Below are 15,413 nucleotides of genomic sequence, written 5' to 3'. Positions count from 1 at the left end.
GTGCAAATTCCCTTTAGTATTATATCCCTGGCTTTGTCCAACCTGTGTTTGAATCCCTTCATTGATGAGGAACTCACTACCTCATAAGGGAGTCCATTCCATATTCACCATCCCCTAATTGTTGAAAAGTTCTTTCTTATATTGAGCTGAAATGTACCTCCCTATAACTTCTATACATTGGCCCTAATTCTACCTGCTAAGCCAAATATGTCTAATCCTTCTTTCTCAGGACAATCCTTCCAGTGTTTGAGGACAGTGATCTAACCCAACCCCCAAGTATTACTTCCTTTAGGCTGAATATTCCCTGTTCCTTCACCCTCCTACAGTAGTTTCATATTCCCCTCACCATTCTGCTTGCTCTCTGGCATATTCTCTTGTCAATGTCTCTCCTAAATTGCAGCCCAAAGAACTGAAGAAAAATAATTCAGATGTGGCTTCACCAAGGTATTGTGAATGGCTTCTCATATCCCTCATTCTGAAATAATATTTCATTTTTTTTGGCCTTGAAAATTGTCTTTTTTTTTCTTTTTATTTAATATATTTAGTTTTCAGCACTGATTTTCACAAGAGTTTGAATTACAAATTTTATCCCCATTTCTACCCTCCCCCCCACTCCAAGATGGTGTATATTCTGGTTGCCCTGTTCCCCAGTCAGCCCTCCCTTCTGTCACCCCACTCCCCTCCCATCCCCTTTTCCCTTTCTTTCTTGTAGGGCAAGATAAATTTCTACGCCCCATTGCCTGTGTATCTCATTTTCTAGTTGCATGCAAAAATTTTTTTCTTTTGGTTTTTGAACATCTGTTTTTAAACCTTTGAGTTCCAAATTCTCTCCGATCTTCCCTTCCCACCCACCCACCCTCCCTAAGATGTCAAGCAATTCAACATAGGCCACATGTGTATCATTATGTATAACCCTTCCACAATACTCATGTTGTGAAAGACTCACTATATTTTGCTCCTTCCTAACCTATCCCCCTTTATTGAATTTTCTCCCTTGACCCTGTCCCCTTTCAAAAGTGTTTGTTTTGATTACCTCCACCCCCTCTCTTCTATCACCCCCCCCCATCTTTTTAATCTTCTTCTTCCTCCTTTTTTCCTGTGGAGTAAGTTACCCAATTGAGTATGTATGGTATTCCCTCCTCAGGTCAAATCTGATGAGAGCAAGATTCACTCATTCCCCCTCACCTGACTTCTCTTCCCTTCCTACAGAACTGCTTTTTCTTGCCACTTTTATGTGAGATAATTTACCCCATTCTATCTCTCCATATCTCCCTCCCTCACCATATTCCTCTCTCATCCCTTAATTTGATTTTATTTCTTTTGGATATCTTCCCTTCATCTTCACCTCACCCTGTGCCCTCTCTCTCTCTCTCTCTCTCTGTATTTATATATATATATATATATATATATATATATATATATATATATATATATATATACACATACATACACACTCACATATACATATATATACATAAACATATATATATATATGTGTATATGTATATATATGAATATTCCCTTCAGCTATCCTAATACTGAGGTCTCATGAATCATACACATCATCTTTCCATGTAGGAATGTAAACAAAACAGTTCAACTTTAGTAAGTCCCTTGAAATTTCATTTTCTTGATTACCTTTTCATGCCTCTCTTGATTCTTGTGTTTGAAAGTCAAATTTTCTATTCAGCTCTGGTCTTTTCACTGAGAAAGCTTGAAAGTTCTCTATTTTGTTGAAAATCCATATTTTGCCTTGGAGCATGATACTCAGTTTTGCTGGGTAGGTGATTCTTGGTTTTAATCCTAGCTCTATTGACCTCTGGAATATTGTATTCCAAGCCCTTCAATCTCTTAATGTAGAAGCTGCCAGATCTTGGATTATTCTGATTGTGTTTCCACAATACTCAACTTGTTTCTTTCTGGCTGCTTGCAGTATTTTCTCCTTGATCTGGGAGCTCTGGAATTTGGCAACAATATTCCTGGGAGATTTCTTTTTGGGATCTGTTTGAGGAGGAGATCGATGGATTCTTTCAATTTCTATTTTGCCCTGTGGCTCTAGAATATCCAGGCAGTTCTCCTTGATAATTTCTTGAAAGATGATATCTAGGCTCTTTTTTTTGATCATGGCTTTCAGGGAGTCCAATAATTTTTACATTATCTCTCCTGGGTCTATTTTCCAGGTCAGTGGTTTTTCCAAGGAGATATTTGACATTGTCTTCCATTTTTTCATTCCTTTGGTTCTGTTTTATAATATCTTGATTTCTCATCAAGTCACTAGCTTCCACTTGCTCCAATCTAATTTTTAAGGTAGTATTTTCTTCAGTGGTCTTTTGGACCTCCTTTTCCATTTGGCTAATTCTGCCTTTCAAGGCATTCTTCTCCTCATTGGCTTTTTGGAGCTCTTTTGCCATTTGAGTTAGTCTATTTTTTAAGGTGTTGTTTTCTTCAGTGTATTTTTCAGCATTTTTTTGGTTCTCCTTTAGCAAGTCATTGACTTGTTTTTCTTGGTTTTCTCACATCCTTCTCATTTCTCTTCCCAATTTTTCCTCTACTTCTCTAACTTGCTTTTCCAAATCCTTTTTGAGCTCTTCCATGGCCTGAGACCAGTTCATGTTTTTCTTGGAGGCTTTTGTTGTAGGCTCTATCACTTTGTTGACTTTTTCTGGCTGTATGTTTTGGTCTTCTTTGTCATCAAAGAAGGATTCCAGAGTCTGAGACTGAATCTGGGTGCATTTTCACTGCCTGGCCATATTCCCAACCAACTAACTTGACCCTTGAGTTTTTCAGCAGGGTATGACTGCTTGTAGACTAAAGAGTTCTATGTTCCATGTTTGGGGGGGGATGTGCCAGCTCTGCCATACCAGCACTCCTCCTTCCCCAAGAACCCCCAACCCGGACTGGACTTAGATCTTCAGCAGGCTCTTCACTCCTGCTCTGATCCGCCACTTAATTCCTCCCACCAGGTGGACCTGGGGCGAGAAGCAACTGCAGCTGTAGCTGCCCCACCTCCGTTGCTCCCTGGGGCGGTAGCCGAACCGGGAACTCCTTCCATTCCTGCCGCTTTTCCCACTAACCTTCTCTGTTGTCTTTGGTGTTTGTGGGTTGAGAAGTCTGGTAACTGCTGCAGCTCACTGATTAGGGGTGCTAGGGCACACTCTGCCCGGCTCCTGGTCTGGTTGGTCTGCGCCTCCCACACTGGGCTCTGCTCCGCTCTGCTCTGCTCTGCTCCCAGCTCCATGCGGGATAGACCTCACCCAGAGACCATCCAGGCTGTCCTGGGCTGGAGCCCTGCTTCCCTGTGCTCTTTTGTGGGTTCTGCAGTTCTAGAATTGGTTCAGAGCCATTTTTTTTAGGTTTTTGGAGGGACTCAGTGGGGAGCTCATGCTGGTCCCTGCTTTCCAGCTGCCATCTTGGCTCCACCCCCAAAAAACCATAATATTTCTTTAAACAATGTAGCCTTGGACTTCATTGGCTTTTTTGGTTTGTACATCCCACTGTGGAGTCATATTGAATACATCACCCCCCACTCTACTCCCAGGCCTTTTTCCCATAGCCTGCTGTTGAACCATGGCTTTCCCATACCCTGTACTTAAACAATTGTTTGTTTATTTATTTTGACCCAAATGCAGAACATTACATTTGTTCCTATTCAGCCTCCTCTTTATAGTGGGTTGAGAGTAGCCTCAAAATCAGCAGGAACAAGGTTCAAGTCCAGCCTTTGACACGTAACTATAATGCGACTTACATCAAGTCGTTTAAACCCCTCAGGGCTCTAAGCAGAAGACAACAATTCAGGTGATGACCTTTGTGATGGAGGGAATTTCCTCATTTAGTTTTCCATAAACTAGTGAAGTCGCAAGTCCAGTCCCTATGCCTAAATTTCATTTGATTTGATTTAGCCCCTCATTCTGGTATGTCATAACCTCTTTGGGTCTCTTTTCTGCCATCCAATGATGGGACCCATCCCTCCCAGCCTTCTGTCACCTGAAAATCTAATAATTGTGCTTTTATCTGAGTCAATGATTAAAATGTAGAACCAAAAAAAATCATTGCTTAGTAACTTTATTTTGTTTCAGGATCTTTTCCTGTCACCCAGGACAAGGTTTCCTTCTATATCACCATTGGATTTTGTCTTCCCTTCATTGCTGTTTTACTCACACTCATTCTTCATAAGTACAGAAAGGTAAAAACCAAGAAAGTAAAAAACAAAAAACATTTGTTCCCTATTTTTTGGGCAACATTCTTTGTATTCTTAATGGGCTCCATTTTCCTTTTCTGAAGCAATATAGGTATGAAAGTCAACTGCAAATGGTACAAGTGACGGGCTCATCAGATAATGAATACTTCTATGTTGATTTCAGAGAATTTGAATATGATCTCAAATGGGAGTTTCCGAGAGAAAACTTAGAATTTGGTAAGAGATGTAGGCAGTAAATAGCACTGTGAAATTGTCCTGTTGACCCAAAACTAAAACAGACATGTACACCCATGTTTGCCCTGCAGGACAGGTCCTAGGCTCAGGTGCCTTTGGGAAAGTGATGAATGCTACAGCTTATGGAATCAGTGAAACTGGAGTCTCAATCCAAGTTGCTGTCAAAATGCTGAAAGGTACAGTAAAGCTGAGCAGCCTTGCTAAAGAGGTTTTCATTTTCAGTTAGGCCCCTAAATTGTTTAATGTGTTTAGGCCATGATGAAGAGAAGTGATGGGGCTAGATGGCCTAGTCCAGCCCTAGATGCTTACTAGCTGTGTGACCCTGGTCAAGTTACTGAACCTTTGTTTCCCTCAGTTTCCCCAACTGTAAAATGGAGATAATAATAGTACTTAGATAAGCCAGGGTTGTTATGAGGATAAAATGAGATATTTGCAAGGCATTTTGCAAACCTTAAACATTAATGCTTTTTATTAGCTGTTACAGATGAGGTAAAACCAAAACCAAAAATGGGATGGATCTAATGGAAGCCTCCTTACTCTTCTTGGCTCAGTTACCTTATTAGTAAAATGGGGACAATAATACAGGAACAACAGTACTCATTCCACTTATCTCATAGGGGTGGGAGGTTGAAAGGAAAGCTGTTAAAAGTAAAATGCTTTGTGGCTCTTAAAATATCAAGGAAGTATAAGCTACCATTGTGATTTGTTTGGTATTCATGAGCATCTGTTTGCCATGGAACTAGCTGGGGGTGTACTTGCTGCAAGCAGATACTATCCCTTCCGGTATCATAAGGGTCAGGTCTTTCAAAGGTCACAGTCTTGGGGCTCCAGAACTAGAAAGATGCACATGCTCAAGTTTTTCTTCTGATAGCCGAAAGGATAGGACAAGACAACCTCTAAAAGGCACTTCATGGTCTATACCTGTAGCGTCTACTCTCAGAGAAGCTAACGCTGGTGGCATTCTTGATCTGGGGAGTTCTGAACTACAGTGGGCTATGACAGTTGGGTGTCTACACCAAGTTGAGCACTAAAATTTAAGCCCCTGGGAACAGGGTAGGGTGGGACCAAAAGCCTGTCTGAATTGGAGCAAATTGGCCCATATTGGCAACAGAGCATGTGAAAACTGAGCCAGTCAGTAGTGGGGCTGAGCCTGTGAGTGGCCTCTATTTCCACCCTAGTGAGATAGGAAGAGCCACTCTAAAAAAATGTCCCTTTTAGCTTTAAACATAAGTTAAAAAGGGGAGCCATAGAGACTTTACTTCTCAGAACCCCGGTTTCCTCATTTGTAAAAGGATATCAATCCCTATAATAATGACCTGATATGAGTTATTATGAGGCTCAACTAAAGTAGTATACAGAAGTGTCTTTGAAAACTGTAAAGTGCTACAGAATTGTCAGAAGTAATAGTAATATTGTTATTCTAGTGTTGCAAAGTTAGATATAGGAAAAGAACACAAAGACATGATTCTGCCTAGAGAAGAGAAGATTAGAAGCCTTAATGCTAACAGCTACTTTCAAGAAGAGGTAACAGTGTAGTAGACAGAGCACTGACCTTGGCATCATGAGACCAAAGTACAAATCCTGGATGAGTCACTTAGTACCTCTGGGATCTTGGGCAAATCATTACCTCTCTGGGCCTCAGTTTCCATTTCTGTAAAATGAGGGGCCTGGACTCAATGGCAACTGAGGTCCCTTCTGGCTCTAAGTATATGTTCTCAAAGTAGACAATACTGCTCCTGGGGGGCGCTGGAACAATCCAGGGGGGTGGTAGTAACCTCAGGTACAAATGGGAAGTGTTGAATAAAAATAAGGGGGTAGTGGAAGCATAAGAAAAGAAGAGAAGAAAAGAAAATTTTGAAAAACCATTTGAACATGTTTTGTTGTGTAAGAGAGGTAAAGTTGTAGTGATTACACTATTTTCCAAATAAACACACAAAATACGAGTTATAACTGATCAGTGGTCAAGTCTGCCAACAGGTCTCAACAAGCAAGTGTTGGCAGGTGAGTGTGTTGCACGTTGTCAGGAAGTCCAGCATGCATTAGCAGAAATATGTGCATGTAATGACTTGTTTACAATATGATTCTATATGGTTACATGATGTAATATTGCATCATCAAAATTTCAGTGCAGGAAAAACCCACAAATTTACAATAAATTATTAAATTTAAGATGCATCATTTTTAAAAATTTATATTTTTTTGAAATGACACATATTTCACAAAAACTGTTAAAAGGTTAAAAAAAAGTATTTCCAGGAGATTGCTGAGCAATTTTTTTAAAAAAGGGGATGGTAGGCCGAATAAGTTTGGGAACTTCTGAAGTCTCTAGAGCTATGATCTTGCTGAGCCTGAAGTCAGGAAGACTCAACTTCCTGAGTTCAAATCTGGCCTCACACATTGTGACCCTGGACAAGTCACTTGACCCTGTTTGCCTGAATTTTCTCACCTATAAAATGAGCTGGAGAAAGGAATGGCAAACCACTCCAGTATCTTTGCCAAGAATAAGCCAAATGGGGTCACAAAGAGTCCTGATGATCAGGGATGCTGGCCAGTCATTCTCCACTTACACCTGGGACCCTGGGCCAGAAAGTTTCTAAGGAGGAGGACAAGTAGAGACCTTCTTCCTTGGGAGGACAAAGTGTTTACACTCTTTTCGGTGAGGAAGGTGGACTGGTAACTGGTGCTTAGCTGAGCTAAAACCAGGATTATACATCCTCATATTATTTAAATGCAGTCCTACCTGAAGGCAAGAGGAAGGGCCAGTTCAACTGTATGACTAGGGTCTGTTAAGTCCCTCTGAGCCTCATTGTAAACTAGGGGACTCATTTGTCCTAGCCATTGCTGGTGCACTTCACAAGGATAAAATGAAATCTGTGGAGAGGCAAGTGCTTTTAAAAAGCTGGCACCATCACACTATTTGTTTAATAGGAATATTTAATTGAAATCCATAGATCCCTATAAAATTCATTCCACTTGCTAGCTTCACTTGAGACATTTGAAGATGGTAGGGATTGATGTGTAAATCATAGCGTCATAGATCTGGAGCTGGAAGGGTGTCAGAGGCCATTGATTCCAACCCTCAAACCACAGTTCTAAAGGACAAGAAAGTCATGAGTGGATCTCAGCTTTTTTTTTTTATTAACTTTTATTGTTTATGACCTGACTTTAAGCAATTCAACACTCCCCCTTCCCCTGCCTGTTTTTTTTCCTCGTAATATACTTAGGTGAATAAAACAAACCCTTCTTAAGCCAGGAAACAAAATCTAATTTTCAGTATTTTTTTAGTCCTTAATGTTTTAGTTTAAAGATTTCTGCATATGCTTTCATTAACAGAAAAGTCTGACAGCTCAGAAAAAGATGCTCTCATGTCGGAACTCAAGATGATGACTCACATTGGAAGCCATGAGAATATCGTGAACCTATTAGGAGCATGTACACTGTCAGGTAATGACCATCCACCCCCACTCTAGTGGCCAGCAGCATTAAGGGACTGACTAATGAAAGTCCCATTGAAGAAGTTGAGAGGAGTAGATGGAGTGTGGGACTTTCAAATACTTTTTAGTACTTCTCAGTTAGAGAGGGTCAAAAAGCCTCCTGAGTGGTTCAGTCAATCGATAAACATTTCTTAAGCCCCTGTTATATGTCTAGCACTGGGCTAAGCCCAGGGGATACAAAAAGAGGGAAAAGGCAAAAGGTTTAGACAGTAGGCACTGTGTATTGTAGAAAGAGATAACTAAATAGATATGATAATACGACCCCAAGCCATTTAATCCATATAGGTTCTATGAAATATGTCTAACTCTCCCAACCTCCATCTTTCTTAACCCATAGAAACAGGCTGCAGGCTGACACAGATAAATGTGTTGATATCAATAACTGAAGTAGCTGGATAGAGACCTTGGCCTACAATCTTATGGAATGGGACAAAATGAGACAATATTTGTAAAGGATTAGCACAGTGCCTGGAACATGGTAGGCACCTAACCAGTGATTGCTCCCTTCTCTACCACCCTCTTCACAGGAGGTGTAGCCAGAGCAGACCCTGAAAATTCCTTCAGTCAAGATTCTCTAGGGCTGAGGTACCAAACTCACAGTCCCTGCCATCAGCAAAACTCCCAAGTGAGGCCTGAATTGAATGAAAACATAATTAGGAAATATTTAACAAAGTAAATAAAAATATGACAGAATGTAACATTAATTTGTGGATTTCTAAGTCAACATGCGGCCCATAGAGATCTGTGCAGCCCATAGAGATCCATTCTCATCTGAGTTCAGCACCACCGTCTGAACGTACACAGTCTGGTTCACTCCTGGTTGGGAAAGTCCAAGACATATGTGCCCTTATCCTCGCCAGTCTCAGTACTGCATATCCAAAACATATGGAAGACATTCTCCCTTTCTCTGGGACAGGAACCATAGAGAAAATGGGAACCCCAAAAGAAAAAAATCTCAATCAACCAATAAACAATATTTAATAAGTTCCTGTAGTGTGCCTAGCACTTCCCTTGGCACAAAAAATGAGAGTCAGATTTGTTAGTTATTGAGAAGGCTGCAAAGATAGCAATGGTTATAATGATGCAAAGAGAAAAAGCTATTCTCCTCAGAAGGAATTGGGGTTCAGTACTATGGGGTTCAGTAAAGCCTAAGAAGAGCTGGGCAAGTTGTACTTTCCTATGATAGAAGAGAAGTGAGCCCTTTCTCATCTTAATTCAGAGGCATGGTAGATCCTAATCAGTGTGAATAATGAATCTCCTGAAGTGGTCACATTTATTTGCATTCTCACTGCATATTTCCACTGGGCCAGAACCAATTACCACATTTTGCATAATTATAACTTTGAATAATGTGAATTCAAATACATGGGACCACTCCTGGGGATTCTGTAATAGGAAGACCTTCAAGTCACTTAAACTCTCAGTACCCCCAGGAAACTCTCCAAGACTTTAAGATATAAAGTAGTTGTTGATTTGCATAAAGGGAATTGCCACAACAGGAAGTCCCTATACTGGTGAAATCAGTGGTCTAGACCAAAAAAAATCTTTATTATTCTAACCTATTGTTGTATGTTGTCTTATATACACACTTTCTTGTAGCATATCTTGTATGTTTATGTATTCATGATTCAAATGGTAACCATTTCAATTGAGGTAATATATGCAAAGCACTTTATAAACCTTAAAGCATTATACGTTGTTTTTGTTATTTCAGGACCAATTTATTTGATATTTGAATATTGTTGCTATGGGGATCTTCTAAACTACCTAAGAAGCAAGAGAGAAAAATTTCACAGGACATGGACAGAAGTCTTCAAACAGCACAATTTCAGCTTTTATCCCACTTTCCACTCAAGTTCCAGGTAAAAGAATCATTAATACATTGCAATGTAAAATAAATGCCAAAGTGCCCTGTTCCCATCTTTGTACCTACTCAGTAGGCTAAAAGTCCAAAGATTGTGCTCAATGATGAACTTCCTGAACAACTTTTGAAAAATCATTTTCTTTGCCTTGTTTTTCTCATTTACAAAAAAAGGGACGATACTTTTCTTCTGTTTAACGTGCTATTTAGGACATATTCTTCTAGTACTTAAATTATGTCCCGAGAAGCATTCTGGTCCTTGCAGCAGTATATTAAGTAATGTCTTCTAATTATTACTTAGGTTGTAGTCAGAAAGTGTTGATTTAAATTCTAAGGTGTCTAATATATTCTTTCAGACTAACTTAGGTATTAAGTTTGTTATAATAATTGGTATTTGGCACACAGATCGGACTTTTTAAAAAGGATCCATTTATTGTCAAATGATGATAGGGAAGAGAAGCTTAGTTGTATCTCTACAACATAATGCACACATTTTATCAATGATGAAGACCACGCGAAAATGGCTAACCCTCCGTATTCTCAGGTGGAGCTGGAGGTAGGGGAGAGATTCCATGTTCTGGCATGAACAACAGTTCTGCTGAGTGATCCTAGGAGATGTTTTCCAAAATATGTGGAAGATATAGTCTTATTATTTAAGCATTTTCTGCTGCTTAAGTTACTGCAATATATTGGGATGAACAGCTAGCCTTGGAGCCAGGATGCCCTAGGCTTAAGGCCTGCTTTTAACACATGGTTTGATCCCGAACCATTCATTTAACTTCTCTGTCTCACTCACCCCACCCCAACCCCAGTCAACTCTTTAACATTATAAGTTCTGAGAGCTGGTTCCATCCTGTGTTCTTAGAGGGAGTTTCCTCACTGGGAACTTCCCCACAGGAATGAAATCAGTCACAGTTCTGGTTCCTCCCCCCCTCCCCAAAAGCACCTTTCTGAGGTCCCCTCCCATCTCTGAGCCTTTATTAATCTGTTATTAAAATTCTGTAGATATTATCATATTCATCTCAGTGGAAGAGTTGGGTTTTTTTAAGTACAGAGTCTTTTTAATTCATTTTTTTAGTTCCAAATTCTTTCTTTCCTTCCCTTCCTCCCCATCCCATCCCCCCCCTGCACAATGAAAGGGCAAGAAAAACAAACCCTATTACAAATATGAATAGTTGGGCAAAAAAAATATTCTTCATTAGCCATGTTGCCAAAAAAAAGAAAGAAAGAAAGAAAGAAAGAAAGGAAAAGAAAGATGGAGAAAATGCTCCATCTATACTCTTGAGTCCAAAAACTCTCCTGAGTCATTTGGAATTGTCGTGGTTCATTGTGTTGATCAAAATTAACTAAATCTTTCAGAGTTGATTATCTTTACAATGCTGCTGATGCTGTGTACATTGTTCTCCTGGTTCTGCTCACTTTACTTTTTATCAGTTCATACAAGTCTTCCCAGGTTTTTATGAAACCATCCTCTTCGTCATTTCTCATAGCACTATAATAAGGAATAGTTTGTTATTCTTATATTATGATGATGATACCCTCCTCCCCATTACATTTCTCAGGTCCCTTTCAGTTCTAAGAGCCATTATTAATACTTTATTACATACAATTATGTTGCATACGTACAATGGAGAAGCTAGGTGGTGAAATGACTAGACAGCCAGTCCTGAAGTCAGGAAGATTCATCTTCCTGAGTACAAATCTGCCATCAGACATTTACTAGCTGTGTGACCCTGGGCAAGTTGCTTAACCCAGTTTGCCTCAGTTTCTCATCTATAAATAGCTGGAGAAGGAAATGGCAAACCACTTCAGTATCTTTGCCAAGAAAACCCCAAATGAGGGTCACAAAGAGTTAACACAAGTGAACAACAATAGCAAAGTACATAAAATGCAATAATCACTTATTGACTACTACTGTGTGAACTTTCATGAGAGTTACAGCTTTTCCCAAAGGCATCAAAATTATAAAAAAAGGATGCATTTGAGTATTGGGCATTAAGTCAATTCCTAGTGGAAAAGTGTGACATCTTTATATGCACAGGATAATTATGATAATTGATGGAATCCTAATAAAACTGCCCCTTGTCCCAATATTCTAATTCCCTTATGGGCCCTGTTGAACAGCAGGCATGTCCTGATTTAACGATATGATCTGGGTTTAATCACACCACAGGCCCCCAGACTCAATATGGCCACTTCCCCTACCTATCCGCTGCTCTCCCCCCACCTGCACTTAATATCCTAACTTCCTCATATATACCTTACTGATCCGTAGAACAACAGGTATTTCCATGAACTCATATTTCTCATAGAAACAGCATATGTGTCCATGTGATGGGATCCCAGCCACTGCCTCTAGCTAGCCACTGCCCCCAGACCCATTCCTCATGCAGGTGTGTCCATGCACTCAACCACAATCACATCCATCTAATCTCAGACAGGACCACAATAGCCAATCAGAAAGCAGCACCACCAGGATGCCCGAGCAGGATGTGGACCCCAAAACAATAGAAGGGACTTTCCCTAAGTGGACACCTGCACAGTAATAGCAAAAGCTGTCCTTTAGGTGAACTTATGACATAGAGAGGCTTATTATATCGTTGTAATACATACAAGGCCCCCCCAATGGGTTTTTCTGTATGCATTGTGGGTAATCGCATGTGCAGTTCCACTGAGGCTAGGACCCCTCCCCATTACCAAATCCCTCCTGCCTTTTTAATATTCATAATTTCTGTTGTGTAATCAACATCATTACACCATAAAATTGCCTGCCTTGTCTTACTAAGTTGCTGGTTTCTCTTGCAATTTAGCCTGCTTCATGAGAGGTGTCAATCTCAATAAATGCCTATTCTTGGATTAGAAATGGTCTGACTGAATTCTTTGAGATGGTTCCACCACAACACATCATGAAAGCACAACAATTACTGCTCATTATATTCTTGGGAAAGTATTATAAACTTTAATTAATGTGAAATGAGAAAAAAAATCAACTTGCTAGTTCTCTTCCACTTCTCCTCTGGATCCAGCCTTTCAAGAGCTCAAAACTGGTTCTAGCTATGAGCAGAATTTCTTCTGGTTGGACGAGGAGCAGCCAACTCAAGAGTCACCTAAGTGTTTTTAATCATATAAAGAGGGTAAGCAGGTAGCTTGCTTTTCATTCCAAAGCTAGGTATACTTTGGGTCACATTCTCTGATAAATTGTAACATTTAGATAACATTGGTTTAAAAAGAGAATTTAATTAATGGAGTGTGTTTTCTCTTTTATTTAATAGAATGCCAGGTTTAGGAGGAGTTCACATAAGCCAAGATTTAGATCTGACCTCTGGATTCAGCCGGAATTCATTTTTTTCTGAAGGTAAAGCATTACCAGATGACCCATGAGGTCCAGTCCAATGCTGAAATTCCATTATCGAACATGTTTTCTTCTAATAAATAGAAATTGAAAAAGGAAATAGGTCCAAGAACTCCAAGTTGGCCAACCTCATGGTACATGTGGAAATACTATTGCATGACTGGAGAGGCAGCAAGAAATAATGGCAAGAAAATGAAGCTGCAGTCAGAAAAATTGGATTCTAGGTCTGGTTCTGCTAGTAGTGTGGTCTTGGACAAACTTCGTAATATCTCTGAGCCTCGGTTTTTTCGTAAAATGGGGGTAATATCGCATAGTAACGTTGTAGAGATCAAATGAGACAATATAGTAGGGCAGTTCTTAAAATTGTGCTACGAATGTGAGATACTGTGTTTATTGTCCTCTTCTGTTATAATAGCTGGCTTCACACAAAGCTTTATAACAGCCTTCTATTTTATAGTTAAAGTGGAAAAGTTTATATTTATGAAGATTGTGTCAAACCTGCCCTGTAAATTTTGTAGATCATTATATTTACCTGCAGTCATAGATTAGTGGGGTAGAGTTTCAGAGAAGAAACTTCACCTTGTAAATGAGTTAATTAGTTTAATATGGACAATTTCCAGGAGGCAGATCAGTCTGAGCCACAGTGTCAGAAGAGCTTGGTGCAAATCTTGCCCAAAGTACTTATTGTAGCTGTGTGACCCTGGAAATGTCAGTTGACTTCTCAGAACCTTAGTTTCCCTGTATATCAAATGGAAATAACTCATCCTTTCTACCTCACAGGCTAGTTGTGAGGGAAAGACTTTGCAGATTATGAAAAGTCTCATGTAAGTGTGAACTATCATTGCTGTGCTATTAAGGTGGTTTGTTCTAACTAACATAGATTTGCCAGATCTCTTTAGTTAGTTAGCGCAATATGACTATTAGTATAAATTAAAAATGATATTGAAGTGCCAAAAGGGAAAAAAAGAACAGTTGGAAGAGTCAATAAGCCCACTTGAAGTTGCCTACAAGCCCAAGCTGAAAACCATTCAACTGTGCCTTTGGTAATGTCCTCTGGCAGGTAACTTTCCTGGTGTTTTCTGTAAAAGTAAAGTCTATTTGTATTTTACAGAAGAAATTGAATATGAAAACCAAAAAAGGCTGGTTGAAGAAGAGGACTTCAATGTGCTTACATTTGAGGATCTTCTCTGTTTCTCTTATCAAGTTGCCAAAGGAATGGAATTTCTTGAATTAAAGTCGGTATGTTCCTTTTGAGAGAGAAACTTGCAAAGGAAAAAAGATGATAACATGGAGATTTGCTTTAATGCATCTGTCTTGAACTTTAACTTGGGAATCTCCAGTTCTGTCTCTTTCACTATTCACTCCCTCACCGCCCCCCCCAAAAAAACCCTGCTTTGTCTTGGCAGTAGAAATGAGATTCCTTTAGAAGGCCAGTAGCTGCTGGAGTTGGATCAGGGTACCCAAAGCATAAAATTCAGTGATATGTCCAAAACCACCTCAGGAGCTCGGTCTCATTCATTCATTCATTAACTAAGTATTTATTAGGACTTTGTGGGATCAATAGGGTCAGAGTACCTGCATCCTCAAGTCTTGACCTGATTTCTCTCTACCCCAATTTGGCATCTTCTCTCTACCCCCAATTTGGCATCTTCTCTCTCATGTTCTCTCTCTCTCTCTCTCTCTCTCTCTCTCTCTCTCTCTCTCTCAAATTAAGTGACTTGCTCAGGTTCACACAGCTAGTATCTGATTTGAACTCCTGACTCCAGGGCTGGTACTCTACCCACTGTACCACCTAGCTGTCCCAATTTTGAATCTTCTCAATCATTATCTATAACTCCTTTTAGTAATGTCCTCAGCTATCAGCATTTTTCTTATGATTTAATATTTTGTTCCCCACCAATTACAAGTAAAAACAGTTTTTAACATTCTTCTAAAAATTTTTTGAGTTCCAAATTCTCTCCCTCCTTCTCTTCCCTCCCCACTTCTTTGAAAAGGCAAGCAATTCATCAATATATTTATTATGCTCACAGTCTGCCTTAAATCACTCTTCTCACAGCCTTTCCTTTCATTATCTTCCTTTCTCTCTCACTTTTATTCTACTCCCTTCCCTTCCCTTCCTGCTCTACACCACCTTTCCTCTTCCACTCTCTTCTCTTCCTCTTTCTCTTCTCCCTTTTCCTTCCCCTTCCCTTCCCTCTCCTTCTCCTCTCCTTATACTGCTTGGACAACATTTCTAGCATGTAAATTATCTATGCTGAAAAGCAAAGGTGTGCC

The 15,413-nt window shown here is 39.8% G+C and overlaps 1 protein-coding gene across 1 annotated transcript in view; it reads left to right on the top strand.

Moving 5' to 3' along the window:
• FLT3 (fms related receptor tyrosine kinase 3) overlaps positions 1 to 15,413 on the top strand; it is an 83,086-nt gene that overhangs the window by 56,766 nt on the left and 10,907 nt on the right. The window contains exons 14-20 of the mRNA XM_036744002.1: positions 4,077 to 4,183; positions 4,282 to 4,414; positions 4,504 to 4,608; positions 7,766 to 7,876; positions 9,641 to 9,788; positions 13,060 to 13,142; positions 14,251 to 14,378. Coding sequence (XP_036599897.1) covers positions 4,077 to 4,183; positions 4,282 to 4,414; positions 4,504 to 4,608; positions 7,766 to 7,876; positions 9,641 to 9,788; positions 13,060 to 13,142; positions 14,251 to 14,378 — 815 coding nt within the window. The remainder of the gene's footprint in view (positions 1 to 4,076; positions 4,184 to 4,281; positions 4,415 to 4,503; positions 4,609 to 7,765; positions 7,877 to 9,640; positions 9,789 to 13,059; positions 13,143 to 14,250; positions 14,379 to 15,413) is intronic.

The sequence above is a fragment of the Trichosurus vulpecula genome, chromosome 2 (assembly GCF_011100635.1).
Source record: "Trichosurus vulpecula isolate mTriVul1 chromosome 2, mTriVul1.pri, whole genome shotgun sequence".
In the NCBI taxonomy this organism is placed as follows: Eukaryota; Metazoa; Chordata; class Mammalia; order Diprotodontia; family Phalangeridae; genus Trichosurus; species Trichosurus vulpecula.
This window is presented reverse-complemented; position numbering and strand designations above follow the sequence as displayed.